Here is a 15,411-nt window from a genome sequence, read left to right as displayed (position 1 = left end):
ATGTAAGTACACAAGTCAGCAAAATATATAACACTGTTCTAGTGGTTTTTGGATATTTTAATAAAAAAATCTTATCTTTAAGAGCCGGGAGGTGAAATCTTTTTGAATTTGAAGCTCAAGGTAAATTGTACTTAATTTGTCTTCCAGGAAACATGCAAGTATCTTCTGTTGCTTCCGAAGGGCAGTACTAAATGGAAAAAAATGATATTTCAACAAAATAAGAAAAATTTGGACGACATCATCCTGTTCAAACGTTTTCACCCCCCGGCTCTTGATCTCTTTGGATTTGAGACTTTAGTCTTTGCAACTTTACAGATCTTATTTATGCACCAAGAGCTTGTAACTTGTGACAAAAAATAGCTGAAATTATTAAAATAACCCCCTTCAAAAATTTGGGAACCCATGGTTCTTAATACTGTGTTTGGTTACCTGGATGAGCTACAACTGTGGAGGTGAAATCTTTTTGAATTTGAAGCTCAAGGTAAATTGTACTTAATTTGTCTTCCAGGAAACATGCAAGTATCTTCTGTTGCTTCCGAAGGGCAGTACTAAATGGAAAAAAATGATATTTCAACAAAATAAGAAAAATTTGGACGACATCATCCTGTTCAAACGTTTTCACCCCCCGGCTCTTGATGCATTGTGTTTCCTTCTGGAGCATCAGTGAATGTTTGAACCTTTTTTAATAGTTCTGTTTGAGTCCCTCAATTGTCCTCAATGTGAAAAGATGGATCTCAAAATCATACAGTCACTGCTGGAAAGGGTTTAAATATGGAAAAGATGGTGGAAAACTGAAGAATCTGCATGACATGGAGGATTTTTCTGAAGAACAGTGCTCAGTTTAACGGTTCAGAACAAACAAGGGACTCATGAACAACCATCACAAAACAAAAAAACAGTTGTAGCTCATCCAGGTAACCAAACACAGTATTAAGAACCAAGGGTTCCCAAACTTTTGAAGGGGGTTATTTTAATAATTTCAGCTATTTTTTTTGTCTTGTGGACTATATGTAAACATCTTTTATGTAAAATATCTTACTCAGGACAGTACTAAATAAAAAATAACATGCATTCTGTATGATCTCTCTTTTGTTGAAATTATCACAGATTTTCACAGATTCTGCGAGAGGTTCCCAAACTTTTGCATGCCACTGTATATGTATATACTGTACATATGTATGTACTGGTGGTGGTTGAGGAGAGCCCCCCCACATGATTGTTAAGCACTTTGGGTGTACAACAATACACAATAAAGCGCTATATAAATGCATCATCATTCATTCATTCATATATGTACTGTACATGCAAATATTTCTTAAATATATATATGTATGTGTGTGTATTTTTTATATTCATACAAATATACACAGTACACACATATATTATGCAAACACAAAATTTTGGATGCGATTAATCGATTTGACAGGCCTGAAACTATTGTAGTAATTTTTTTATTTTTTTTTAATTAGCATTCATTTTTATATTTTCAATTAATAATAGTTTTATGTGGTTTTGTTCATTTTATTAGCTTTTTTATATTTCTATTTCGTTTTTATTTTAGTTAATGATCATTTTAATACTTTATTTTATTAAAAGTGTTTTTAATTACAAAATAGTTTTTTAATAGTTTTAATTTATGATATCAACATAACCTCTGGAGGTTCTTCAAAATTCCTTTTTTAGTGTTCTGTGGAAGAAATCAAGTCATACAGGTTTGGAACATCGTGTGAGTAAATGATGACAGAATTGTTAATTTGAGTGGTGTTAAAGTACTATTTTTGCACTGGGATGTAACACAGCTGTTGTTTGTAGTCTCGTGTGTAAAATTTAAACCTTGCAACAGTTTCATTTTACAGCAGTGTTAGTAGTCACTTTTCACTGAATTCTGTGCGTCTGTTCTCTGAAGGCACCACAGCACCCATCCATGTACCAGGACTGCCACCAGAGTTCATGCAGGCCATCATTCATCAGATCTCCCAGCAGGCTGTCGCCATGGCAACCGCAGCCTCTGCCGGACACCAGGGGCAGCAGCAGGGCACTGCAGGCACAGGTGCCCAGAGTGCAGACAGCCCGGCTCCTCTGCCACCTCAGGCCAGGGTGGTCATCACACGGCCCACCTTATCTCCACGCATTCCCCAACCAATGAGCACCAGAGGGACCACCATCAACCTGCGGGCAACAGTGCCCCCATCAGCAGGACAACAGACTAACCAAGTATGAACTTTTAAGATAAATTGTTAGTGTGTTTTGGAGAGACATAAAACCAAAGTCCCTTTCAAGGAAAGTCGGTGGCCATATTTGCAACACCTCTGGAAAATCCTGAAATCTCAAAAACTGCTTACCACATTCATATTTGAATTACATATTTCAAATCAGTAACAAAATCTGACATTAACTGTCCCATTAATGTTGTTTCTTATGCTCAAATATTGTTTAAAAAAAGCTTATATTTCAGTGATGTGATGGTTTTACCATTTACCACATCTAATCTCTTTGCATAAAACTCATAGATAATTTTTGTTCTTCAATCAAGGGCAACCCTATGACATCCTCTCCTCTCACACAGATGGTCAGTGGTTTGGTAGGGCAGCTTTTGATGCCATTGCACACAGGTGAGTGGTCCTTACCTATTCAGTTCCTCTTCAAGATCCAACATCACAAAGCTTACAAACATTCCATGTTTTCCATCATCAGGCGACCAGACGTCCACTACCTCATCGTCCCATTCCTTCTCTTTCTCTACCTCCACAGCTACCCCTTCCTCCTCCTCTATCTCCTCCTCCACTGCTCCTCCATCCTCTACCAACACATCCGGTCAGACGTCCACCCACACCACCAGTACGGCGTCCATGGGTCAGTCCCAGGAGGGCGGCCCAGGAGATAACCTAGCTCAGCTGCTGGGCTCACTTTTGGGAGGGGTTGCGGGAGCTGGTGGAGGGGTGTCTGGAGGTCCTCCCTCCATTACAGTGACTGTTCCAGGTGTTCCTGCATTTATCCAGGGCCTGTCTGAGTTCATTCAGGTTGGTGCCTTTCTAAGCAAATGGGTTTTTGTAGTCTTATTTTACCAAATGTGTTCATTTGAACGTCCTGTTTTCTTTGCAGTCTGGCCAGCCTGTGTTTCCTCCACCAAACCAGCAGCCTCCACCCTCACAAGCCACGCCCTCTGCCCCTTCAGGAGCTGCCCACACTACCGCCCCTCAGCCTCCCAGTGGAGGTGGAGAGACCCTCAGCCCTGAGCTTTTCACAGGCATTGTGCAGGGCGTCCTGTCCACAATGATGGGTTCTCTGGGTGCTGGTCAAGGCAACACTGAGAGCATCGCCCAGTTTATTCAGAGACTTTCCCAGACCAGCAACCTCTTCACTCCTGGAACTGGAGATGCAGTGGGTCAGTTTCTGTGTTTCATTAGCTCAACTCAAAGTTGCATTTGATGTACAGACTCACTGTCTGTGTTTGTTTGGCAGGGTTCTTTGGAGATCTGCTGTCTCTGGTGTGTCAGAGTTTCTCAATGGTAGACATGGTTCTGCTGCTACATGGTAATCCTCAGCCTCTGAGCCGCATCCAGCCCCAGCTCACGGCCTTCTTCACTGAGCACTATCTGCAAGGCCGAGAGCCCACCGATGTCAACATAGCTGTGAGTCTGAGCTCACACTGCTTTCATACATGACTTTCATCTCAGATGAGTTACATAGTCAATTGACATACTCAGTAATTAGGTTCTATTATGATATTATCTTTGACTATACATATTACACACTAGTGTTCATTTTGTCAGGCATTTTTAATTTAGTCTTAGTCCTGTGTCAAATGTAATTTTTTATTTATATTTATCAATCTTGGCCTGTTTTAGTCAAGTTTTATTCGACTAAATGTCTGAGCATTTTAGTTCAGTTTTAGTCAATGAAATCTTAGTCACATTTTCATCATGCTGTATAATGGGTAAACTGATTAAAAATATATATACTAGGGGTGTAACGATACATGTATTCGTATTGAACCGTTCGGTACGCATTACAAACTGAACGATTCGTTGGACTAATCCTATTACATTTGGAAAATAAAAGAGCTTAAAGTGTGTGAAATATAATTTTCTCAGTGCCACTGCGCTCAACAAGACAGCCCAAAGGATTTAAAGGGTTAGTTTACCCAAAAATGAAAATTAGGCTGTGTTTTACTCACCCCCGAGGCATCCTAGGTGTATATGACTTTCTTCTTTCAGACTAATCCAGTCGGAGTTATATTAAAAATTGTCCTGGCTATTCCAAGCTCTATCATTGCAGTCAGCGGGTGTTGCAGTGCTTCAGTCCCAAAGAAGTGAAATAAAAAGCGCCCATCCATAAAAAAAAAAAGTGTCTCACACAGCTCCGGGGGGTGAACAAAGGCCTCCTGTAGCGAATCGATGTGTTTTTGTAAGAAAAATATTCATATTCAAAACGTAATAATCACTTGAATCTAGCTTGCGCTCACTGTTGTAAACGGAAGCAGTTCCAGGCGGATGATGTATGAGGGCAGCGCTGTGCATGCGCCGATCAGAAGTGACGCACGCGGAAGCGCAGCAGAGAGATCAAAACAAAAGGCGATTTTATTTCACTTCTTTGGGACTGAAGCACTGCAACACCCGCTGACTGCAATGATAGAGCTTGGAATAGCCAGGACAATTTTTAATATAACTCCGACTGGATTCGTCTGAAAGAAGAAAGTCATATACACCTAGGATGCCTCTGGGGTGAGTAAAACACAGCCTAATTTTCATTTTTGGGTGAACTAACCCTTTAACAGGCAACGTGTTGTGCCAGTGGCATAGCAGACAGGCACGCAGGGCATGTGCTGCGAAAGGTCGCCTTGCTGGGTTGCGTCGAAAGACGATGATCTTGTATTGACGATAGCCAGAGATATTGTCAAAGACATCAATTATTGGCAATATTAAAAGGATTTGGCATGTCCAATTAATGTAGGCCTGTTACGTTCTTATATTATTAGGCCTATTATTATTATGAATACTTTTATTATTAAATTAAGATTACAATTTGCCCCGCAATAATTACCACATAACTGACGCGCTGCGAGGATAACAAAAGATTAGGCAATTTACTCCTCGATTAAAATGTTTTAAAAAAGGTCTTTTAAAACAGGTCTATTTTACAATTAATTATAGGCCTATAATTAAAATATTAACACTGCAGTCATCAATAAAAATCAATGAAATAAAAAGCTTTTATTTCAAGCACCGACTTTCAATAACAACCTGTTTAACACTAAATACGTTTCTTCTCATTTTTTTCCACTATGTACGGGCCACAAGAGAAATATTAAGGGAATAAATTAAAACCGTTAGCTATATAGGCTACTGTTATCAGCATATGTTGAAGTAGATTCGTCTCTAGTAGTCTCTGAGAGAATAGCCTATGTGGCGTCAGTTGCCGTATCGAACTGAACTGTGAATTTTGTGAATCGTTACACCCCTAATATATACATGTATTTTTGCTCAAAATTATAATCAAAATGACTGTTATCATTTGAGAAATTATTTTTTGCTTTTTAGCTAGTGCACTTTCACCAATAAGCACAAATCAATAGAATGTTGACTCATACACATGGTTTATTTTCTATTGTACTGATTACAGGTTACTTATTATATAAATTAATATCAAAGACTTGTGCACTCTCTCTGTCTACATTATGAAAACAACCATGAAATTTCTAATAGTAATTCCAATAATTCCAATTGCGATAATAGTTCTCTATTAAAACAACAGCGGTTGCATAGGTACATTTATTCAGAAACCAAAATCAGAACACAGACCAGCTGATTGAGACAGAATGAAATTTCATTTAAGCAGAATATCTCGCATAAGGATTGCTAAACTTCAGCTTGCTTGTTTGCCGGTGTTTTCAGATCATCTTCGGCGCTTTTGCAATGAAGAGCAAGTGCGTGCGCATGGTTGCCAGATTGCAAACATTTAGCAAAAAACTGAGCAGAAAATGTATCCTTTTAACAGAGAAGCTCTGATTCGAGGATTTGACGTCTTGATATCTGGCAACCGCACACATGAAAGCTTACGTTATACAGCAGTACGCCGAGATTTTGGTAAAATTTTTATTTTTTAAAATACATTTTGGTCTCGTCTTTTATTGTCAACGATATTGCATGTTGATATGATCACAGTAGGTCTGTCAAAAAAAAAAAAGATTTTCAAATATTCGTTGAATTTAAAATAAAAATCCACATTCGAATGCAAAAACGTTGCATTTGAATTTTAGGTGTGTGTCAGGCAGCCTTATCAGTGGCACACAAGATGCGATGCGATGACTGATGAAGATGCGATGACTATGTAGGTGTCATTGCATTTTAATGCTTTTTTTAGCCTATCCAGTTGAAACCACTGGATATGGCGCTGCTCATCCAAAATATTGCGGAAAAAGAGAACTTCAATGCGGAGAAGATGTTGTTTACGTCAAAACTGAAACCAAGCCGTTCCCACAGAACGCATATTTATCGCATTTTCTAGAGGGACATCTATCACTGTTGCACTCGCGTCTCACACAAGAGTGCCACATGTTTAGAAAGTCATGTAAAATTAATGCAAGTTCAACTTTTAAAAAACATGTCTCGAGACTTTATTGCAATTTTTTTGCATCCCACTGCATCTCATGTTTTTAAGTGAAAAAAATGCTCTTTGTGATTAGTTTTCGGTCTTTTGTATTAAACTATACATATACATATATGATGCTGTTTTGTTTCTAATTGTTAAGCAACATAATTAATTATATATTGTTTATAAACATTATGCACTTTTTTTCAAAGATAGTTGTAGTGTTTTATTGCTTGGAAGAAACGTGCATTAGTAATATTTTGCTCGATGCACCCTCTTGTGGCCTCAGGAGAGAAGCCAAAAGCTTTTTTCCCCCTAAAAGAAATTATGCCTTTTAAATTCGAATATAATTTGAATATTAATAATATTTTGATACAAATTTCGAATTTAGTTATTCAGCCATTTTGACAGCCCTAGATCACCGTTATCATTTATTGATCTTATTGTTGTCTCGTCATGGTCTCGTTTTAGTCAGGGGGAAAAAGCTTGTCAAGGAACATTTTTCATCATAGTTTTCGTTAACGAAATTAACATTACACACACCTAACAGAGTTTTTTTTTTTTTACATTTTGGAGTCATGATGCAAACAAATAGTTTATTTAGTGTTTTGATTCACTGATTCATTGAAATGGTCACTTCGAAAGAACAATGAAAATAATGAAAACATTATTAAATAAAAAATAATATAAAAAAAACACTAAAAAAAAAACACTTGACCCTCAAACGCTTGCACTCTATTTCTCTTTTTGTTTTCTAACTGCTTGTTTTCTTAAAAAAAACAAACAACAAAAAAAAATTTTGCGTATTGCGTTAGGCTAACTGAGACTTGTCATAGCACTTGTATTTTATTGCTCTTTTGTTGATTTGATTGCTGCTTTTTTACTCATTTGTAAGTCACTTTGGATAAAAGCGTCAGCTAAATGACTAAATGTAAATGTAAATACTGGCACTGTACTAGTGTGTGGTAATGATACTAATGGTATCATTTTTGTTGTTTAGAGTGCTGCTGAGGATCTGATCAATGGACTAGAGGAATACATTGCAGAGAGTTTTGTAAGTCTTGTTTGCACCTGATTTATCCTGTACCATCTGTTCATCATACACGCTAACTGATAGTCTCTGTGCTGTATCTGTTTCAGTCCACTGTGACTGTTCGCGAGGGAGTGGACATCATCCAAACCAACATATCCTTCCTGAGACAACAGTTCACTCGCATGGCTACTCACATTCTGCGCTGTACAGGTGACCACCATACTATACACAGACCCAAAAACTGCTCTGACCCCAGTATTTAAATTACACGACTTTATTCCTTATTGGGGACATTTTTATATTAATCAGTTGAATCAGGAATTCAAAAGATATGAAACAAAGGGCAAATGGGAAACTGTTTTGGCAATCTGTAACATTAAAAAAATAAAATAAGAAAAAAATAGATATATTTTGTGAACTTCAGTGTCATTTTATTAGTAGTAATTTTAGTATATTAGTTTTTTTTTATTGTTTATTTAGATTTAATTTTATTTTATTTTTAATCATTTTTGTACTTCTGTTTATGTACTTTGTACTTCTAAAATTGTATTTTATTCAGCTTTATTTAAATTAATGAAAACTATTTGTAATATTTTTGTTAACAATTACGCTGTTTCTTGTGTCTTTCCAGATAACACATTTGGCCAGCGCTTGCTGTATATGTGCACCCAGGGTCTGTTTGAGTGTTTGGCTCTCAATCTCTACTGCTTAAGGGGAGAGCAAAGAGCTTTAACCACTGTCATCAACCACCGAATTGTAAGATTCATTGACTCATCCTCATGAAGGTTGTTTGGTGATGCACCGAATGCATGTTTTGACACGTTCATGTTTTACCCCTCACTCAGAGGAGAATGTCAGCTGAAGTGAACCCCAGTCTGGTGAACTGGTTGACCAGTATGATGTCCATGAGGCTGCATGTGATTTTAGAGCACAATCCAGTCACTGAAGACCAGATCCAGCATTACGTCCTCTATACGCAGGTATTCACCGTCTCTTCAGGATTCACTCCCAAACTGAACCACAGAATACTGAAATCAGTATGCTTCTATTATGTTTTTCACGTACAGAGCGAGTCGTCTCAAAGAACAGAATCAGATGCACATGCAAGCCAGCAATCAGATAACATGAGTGTTGAGGTACGTTTTAACTGAACGAGAATGAGTCTAGTTTACTGGTGCATAGAAGAATTATTATTTCTAAATGAGTTGATAAAAACATATCAGCACATAAGTCTATTCACTACCATTCAAAAGTTTTAGATTGGTAAGATTTTTTAAAATGTTTTTAAAAGACACCAGTCTTCTGCTCACCAAGGCTGTATTTATTTGATCCAAAATACAGCAAAAACAGTAATATTGTGAAATATTATTACAATATAAAATAGCTGTTTTCTATTTTAATATATTTTCAAATGCAATTTATTCCTGTGCTGGCAAAGCTGAATTCTCAGCATCATTACTCCAGTATTCAGTGTCAGGAGAAAAAAATCTAATAGAAAATTCAAAAGAACAGCATTTATTTGAAATAGAAAATTGTATAATAATAAATATTTATTGAGCAGCAAATCAGCATATTAGAATGAAAATTCCAACACAGTAATAAATTGCATTTTAAAATATATTTAAATAGAAACGTTATTTTAAATTGTAATTTTTCACAATATTACTGTTTTTTGCTGTATTTTGGATCAAATAAATACAGACTTGGTGAGCAGAAAAGCCGTTTAAAAAAAAAAAGCATTACGGATCTAAAACTAATGAATTTTTTATTTTATTTCAAAAAAACATTTTCATTGTCATTTTTAATAATTTTATTGTGCTTTTGCCATTATCATTATTAATAATAATAATTAGCTTTATTTTTATTTCTGTTATTTTTTTGTATTCTTAGTATCTCTGTTTAAACTTCAGTTAATTTCTGTTAAAGTTTCAAAAAAAATATTAGTCTAGTTAACAATAACACACACATCATAAGCAACTGTCCTTTGTGTATTTCCTGTCCCATAGGCCTTGAACACATCTGGATGTTTGTCTGCACTATAAACTGTATTTCATAGTAGTAATATGTGATTATATGTTACAGATGGAAGAGGGTCTGTCTCCTGCTCCTGCCACCACTGCAGAGGAAGTCATGGCATCCTCAGGAGACACTGCTGATGGTGATGAACCACCTGGCAGGCCATTGTTAGAGGAGACACGAGGAGCAGTAGCCATGGCACCCGTAGACAGGGAGGAGTCAACTGGAGAGGCGGAGCCATGGGCAGCAACTCTTCCACCTGTGAGACTCCATTGTCTGTTGTGATTTAGTGTATCTGCTAAATGTTTATTTTATCACCTTTTTGTAGTACACTGACTAAGTTGACAGCAAAAAATAAACCAACAACTGATACTGTGTATAGAAATAATGTGTGTTAAATATATGTTAATCAGGAATGGGTACCCATCATAAGACATGACATGTTGACCCAGAGGAAGATGAAAGCACAGCCGCCTCTGTCTGATGCTTATCTGCATGGGATGCCAGCTAAGAGGAGGAAGGTCTGTGCGCCAACTACATTCACTTAAAACTAGAACGCTACCAAAGAACACCAATGCAAAATGAACAATTCAATTAGAACCGCTTTCCTCCCTTCACAGACCACACAGGGGGAGGGTCCTCACCCCTCTCTCACTGAGGCTGTGAGTCGAGCTGCCAGAACAGCAGGGGTGCGACCTGTTACTGCCCCAGATAGCCTACAGGGGGAGCTGGAGGCACCAGAGCTGCAGGAAGCTTATACACAACAGGTAAGAAACTAAAATCACACCTGATCTGTCCTGAGACACCTGCACGGAATAGCCTTACAACTGGCTAATAGCCTCGGACCTGTAGCACCGAGCCCAAAATCACGATGCGTTTCCACCGTCGGGCCAGAAGCTACGCAGCGCTTCACTAAAACACACCTCTTTGGAACAACGTCACGCAACCCCATCATTTCACCAACAAAGAGAAGTTATCAGAAAACTAATAAGAAATAAGTCACTGGAACTAGCATGATCACAAAACGAACATGATAAAAGCGGCCGTTTGTTTGCATGTTTTGTTAAAGGGATAGTTCACCCAAAAATGCTTGAAGGGACTAGACGGCCCAGCATCCTTGCCCGACGGCCGTGTAACGGGTGTGGTTCTCGTCCGGACTGTGGGTCCGGCAGCTCACGACTCTGGCGGCACAGGAGTTCCTCTACACACCCCTCCTGGACCCAAGAGGACACCAGCGTGCATGCACGGGGAAGACACCTGCACCTCCTCTCCCGACGGGGTGATGCTGATAATTAGGGGGAGGCAGCCGACTCGTCACTGTGTTGATATCCAGCCGAAGAGCAATCAACCATAACATCAGGCCAGCAGGCTCAGAAGTTGGGAATACGTGGAAAGTCATAACTCCTGAATGAGTTCGCGCGAGAGAACGTAATCTTTTAGTTTTAAGTCGGTTTGAACAATCCGGATAAGCGCAAATAAGTACCATTTTGATTAGCCGTCGTACCTACAATGACTGTGCACTGTGTAAACAATGAGTGACGTATACGCGCGAGAGATCACTTCCGGCGCTTGCGTAAACTACGCCAGAGCGCGTACACACCTCACGCACCAGATGCCGTGCGCGCGCCCAAAGCAGTTGGACATAGTGGTGTATTAGAGGTAAAAAATGATATAAATACTGTTCGGTTTCTCGCACAAACCGATCGTTTCGTGTCTTAGGACATCAATGTGTCGTCACGAGCCGCAGGGTTTAATTTGGATTTGTCTGTGCATGTTTTTTTTACTCTCATAGATTTTGTTACCATTGCCATGCATTATAAGACAGATATACTCCAACGCTTGGACTTAAAAATCATCAAATGTGTTCTACTGAAGAAACAAAGTCACCTACATCTTGGATGCCCTGGGGGTAAGCAGATAAACATCAAATTTTCATTTTTGGGTGAACTATCCCTTTAAAGATTTAAATCCAAATGCATCGGTGTTTTACAATAATAAGTGATACATTGATCATAATGAATTTATCAGGATTGAAAATTAGTCACACAGAAATAAAGCGGTATGAACCGTTATTTCACAAAAGAAAGAGGACACATACCCTACTTATTCAGTCAAGTCTGTTTCTGTTTATTTGTAGTCACAGTATACATTACATTTAGAAAGAATGATCATTTCTATATTTTTTTCCATCAAAAATACGACCTGAGTAGCAGAGGGAGCTCCTGAACAAAAACCATTATTAGATTTTTATGACATACACGGAGCTAAAGTCTCGAGATGTGACTTATGACAGATCAAATATGTTACTAAATAAATACACGATTGTGATAGAAAATGAGAAGCTGACGTTGATTTCTTCAAGCGGTCGTATTTACCATGTTTACTATGGTAATGTTAATGGCTAGCGTGCATAGTCTTTTGCGTCGCTTATAAATATTTCTGCCTTGTATAGCGATCATAATCCACATTGGATCTCAAACAGAAGTTATTTCAAACACTCGCTGCTGTTTGAAAGTGAGTTTTGAGCTGAAATTAAAGTCTTTAATGCTGGTGTTATAGCTGTTAACTTTCTGAAATGATCCGCGGCGCTGACGCTCTCCAGATGCGAAGAAACTCCGCCTTTGTTCATAACCACTCCTCTAGCCCCAGTTGGCCCGCTTTGGCCCAAGGTTTTCGTCGGGCCAAAAAACCCTGGCTGTTGGCCACAAGGAAGCACCGACGAGGCACGATCAAGCCCCGGAAGTGACAGTGGAAACGCGACTGGCCCTGGCACGCACTAGCACGCCTGCTTTTGGCCCGACAGTGGAAATACGGCTATTGGTCTCAAACTCAATTCCTGGAGGGCCACAGCTCTGCACAGTTTAGCTCCAACCCTAATCAAACACACCTGATCCAGCTAATCAAGGCCTTCAGGATTACTAGAAACTTCCAAGCAGGTGTGATTTGGAGCTAAACTCTGCAGAGCTGTGGCCCTCCAGGAATTGAATTGAGACCACTGCCTTACAAGGTCTTAAATCAGAGCAGAAAGTGTTTTGATAAAGCTGTGGCATGAAATGTTGCACGAATAGCAAAGAAATAAATATCTTCCTCTGTATTTTTGTCTTATTTTCCAGTACAAATATCCTTAAATCAAGATACCTTAACTTCAGATGCAAAATGAACATGAACTCTTTTTTTTTTTCTTCTTCTTTTTTTTTTCTTGTTTTCTGAGAAAAAAATTGTTACTTTTTTCTTTCTTTTTTTTTAAGATAAATTTTTTGGCATTTTCAGATTTATCAGGATAGGACTGATCAGAACTGACAGGAAGTGAAGTGGGAGAGAGATAGGGGCGGGATCGGGAAAGGTCCTTGAGTCGGGATTCGAACTCGGGACACACGTAGGGCAGCTGTGCTGCCCACAGGGCTATCGGTGCCGACAAGTTAATTTATTCTTACGACAACAACAAATATCTCTCGGTAGGGTCTGAAAACTTGTTTTGAGTTTTAATTGAGTTCATATTTCTAAGCTCATAGGCAGATTTTTTTTTTTTTAATGTTTTAATGATAAAATATTCGGAGTGGAAAACAAGACAAAAATACTAAAGAACATCACTTTTTGCAGTGTGATCAGACAGTACAGTAATGGGTATTTCTAACTATTTCATATTCTTTTTGAGCTTTTTTTTTAATTAATTAAAATGTAATGGAGCTTGACTTTGAAGTGTTGCTAATACAACTCATTGTTCTACTTAGACATTTACATTTAGACATTGTTTTCCGTTTAATTTATTCTGTGCTTAATTCTGTGCTTTTGCCTTTATTTTTTTAATAATTATATTCCACTTTATTTTTATTTTCTTTTAATACTTGGCAACTAACTTATTTCAGTTGCCAAGACAGCATTTCTATTTTTTTTTTCATCTAATATTTATATTTTAGCTTCTATCATATTTATTTTAAAGAAAACAACTGAAAATGCTATTAGTTTTAGGGCTGATTTTTCCATACTGTTCCTGTGAGTTTCAAAGTTTTCCCATAGAATTTTAATATATACTGCAGGGGTGGAGAACACTGTCCCTGGTGAGCCACAGTCCTGCAGAGCACAGCTCCAACCCTAATTAAAACTCACCTGTCTGGAGCTTCTTTTTTTTCTTCTTTTTTTTTTTTTGTAACCCTTCAGACCTTGATTAGCTTATTTAGGTATGTTTGATTAGGAAGAAGCAAAACTCTGCAGTACTGTGGCTCTCCAGGACCGAAGTTTGCCACCCCTTGTATGAACACTCAGTTTAGGTCCCATTTCCACAATCCCACATTATTACATTATTATCTTACTCTCTGAATTGCATTGAACATTTTGAAACCTTTTGCATCCTTCATTGTCTTCCAGGTGAAGATTGATATAAAGAAACGACTGAGTGATGATCCAGACTACAACCACCAGCGGTTTCCCAATACTCACAGAGCTTTTTCTGAGGACTCCTAACCCAACAGCTCGGTTTACTCTGTCTTGTCATCTGTCAAACATAGTCATCATGACCAGGACGTCTCGAAGGAACGGCCAATAGCGTCTCGTGCATTGAGGGGTTCCAGCTGTTTTGAAATCGGCGACTGACACATATCTCAGATGTCTGCCATAGTCAAACGTGTGGATAGTGGCTAAATATAGAGCCGGTGAACTAGACCGGCCATGGAGGCAGAAGAAACTAGACTTTCTTTCCACTACGTGGCATCCATTTGTCGGAAACAGCATCTTATAATCTTAGTAGATGTCAAAACATTCAGTTTTAATCTGACAGGATTCATATATGCCCCTGTCCATTGTAAATTAGCTGTACATTGTTGTAATAAGTTGTTTTAATAATGACGATAATATCAGGCACATATACATGAAGAAAACGTAATTCGTTCCAGCTTGACCTGCTCAGTGTGTAGATAGAGGAGATGCCAAGATTGATGTTTACAAGCTCCAGGCATGTTGAACATAGATGTACAGCACTGCACATTCGTCACTGGAAGAGTTTTAGTCATAGTGAATGCCATACAGCTGTTATTTGTATTTCTTGCATGCCAAAAACATCTTGTTGGCTCCATCATGTTGTTCATGAATGTGGCTGTTACAAAATAAATGGTTCTAGTTTTAAAGAAAAGGCTGTGTCTGCCTCCATATGTTTGGCCACTTACATTAAAGAAACCTCTTTGCTATGGTTTAGTTTTTAAAACAAGCACAATGACTTTCATCTGGATACAAATTGGTATCTCATTACTTTAAGATATAAAACTGTGATACCCAGGAAATGAGATAATTTGGAGAATGACAATTTTTGCATTAATTACATTAATATGGTCTCAACCATTCAACCATGTTTAAATTTTTTTTTTTTTTTTTTGGTTGGTTGGTTGGTTGGTTTTTGTTATCAATAACTGTAAACCAGCATTTGGCCCCTTAAGTGCTAGCTGAACAATTATTTAATTTATGGTAAATTTCTAACCCTGTTACCCATACTTTACTGACATTATTGAATCTTTATTCAACTCAAACTTTGGTGACATAGCTGAATTTATTTATTTTTTTTTTTAACTAGTATAAAATAAATAGAACATTATAATAAATAATAAAGCATTATCATTCAAAAGTTTAGGGTTGGTAAGATTTTTTTAATGTTTTTGAAATAAGTCTCAAATGCTTACCAAGGCTGCATTAAAGGGGTCATATGATGCTGCTAAAAAGAACAGTATTTGGTGTAATGAAATGTGTTTATGCGGTTTAAGGTTCAAAAAACACATTATTTTCCA

At 37.9% G+C, this 15,411-nt stretch overlaps 1 protein-coding gene across 5 annotated transcripts in view; it reads left to right on the top strand.

The window, feature by feature from the left end:
- Positions 1 to 14,826, top strand: part of LOC107687076 (large proline-rich protein BAG6-like) — a 26,103-nt gene extending 11,277 nt beyond the window's left edge. For 2 of the 5 annotated variants that reach the window (XM_016484231.1, XM_016484229.1), the window contains exons 12-25: positions 1,907 to 2,214; positions 2,534 to 2,612; positions 2,695 to 3,020; positions 3,103 to 3,385; positions 3,463 to 3,632; positions 7,592 to 7,645; positions 7,732 to 7,834; positions 8,256 to 8,380; positions 8,470 to 8,604; positions 8,692 to 8,760; positions 9,707 to 9,901; positions 10,054 to 10,161; positions 10,261 to 10,407; positions 14,006 to 14,822. In XM_016484231.1, coding sequence (XP_016339717.1) covers positions 1,907 to 2,214; positions 2,534 to 2,612; positions 2,695 to 3,020; positions 3,103 to 3,385; positions 3,463 to 3,632; positions 7,592 to 7,645; positions 7,732 to 7,834; positions 8,256 to 8,380; positions 8,470 to 8,604; positions 8,692 to 8,760; positions 9,707 to 9,901; positions 10,054 to 10,161; positions 10,261 to 10,407; positions 14,006 to 14,101 — 2,198 coding nt within the window. In that variant the 3' untranslated portion in view covers positions 14,102 to 14,822. Of the gene's footprint in view, positions 1 to 1,906; positions 2,215 to 2,533; positions 2,613 to 2,694; positions 3,021 to 3,102; positions 3,386 to 3,462; positions 3,633 to 7,591; positions 7,646 to 7,731; positions 7,835 to 8,255; positions 8,381 to 8,469; positions 8,605 to 8,691; positions 8,761 to 9,706; positions 9,902 to 10,053; positions 10,162 to 10,260; positions 10,408 to 14,005 lie in introns of all 5 variants that reach the window. The other 3 variants (XM_016484234.1, XM_016484232.1, XM_016484233.1) reach the window with 2 other exon arrangements.
- Positions 14,827 to 15,411: the final 585 nt, after the last annotated feature.

The sequence above is a fragment of the Sinocyclocheilus anshuiensis genome, unplaced genomic scaffold (assembly GCF_001515605.1).
Source record: "Sinocyclocheilus anshuiensis isolate Anshui unplaced genomic scaffold, SAMN03320099.WGS_v1.1 scaffold1251, whole genome shotgun sequence".
Lineage (NCBI taxonomy): Eukaryota > Metazoa > Chordata > Actinopteri > Cypriniformes > Cyprinidae > Sinocyclocheilus > Sinocyclocheilus anshuiensis.
This window is presented reverse-complemented; position numbering and strand designations above follow the sequence as displayed.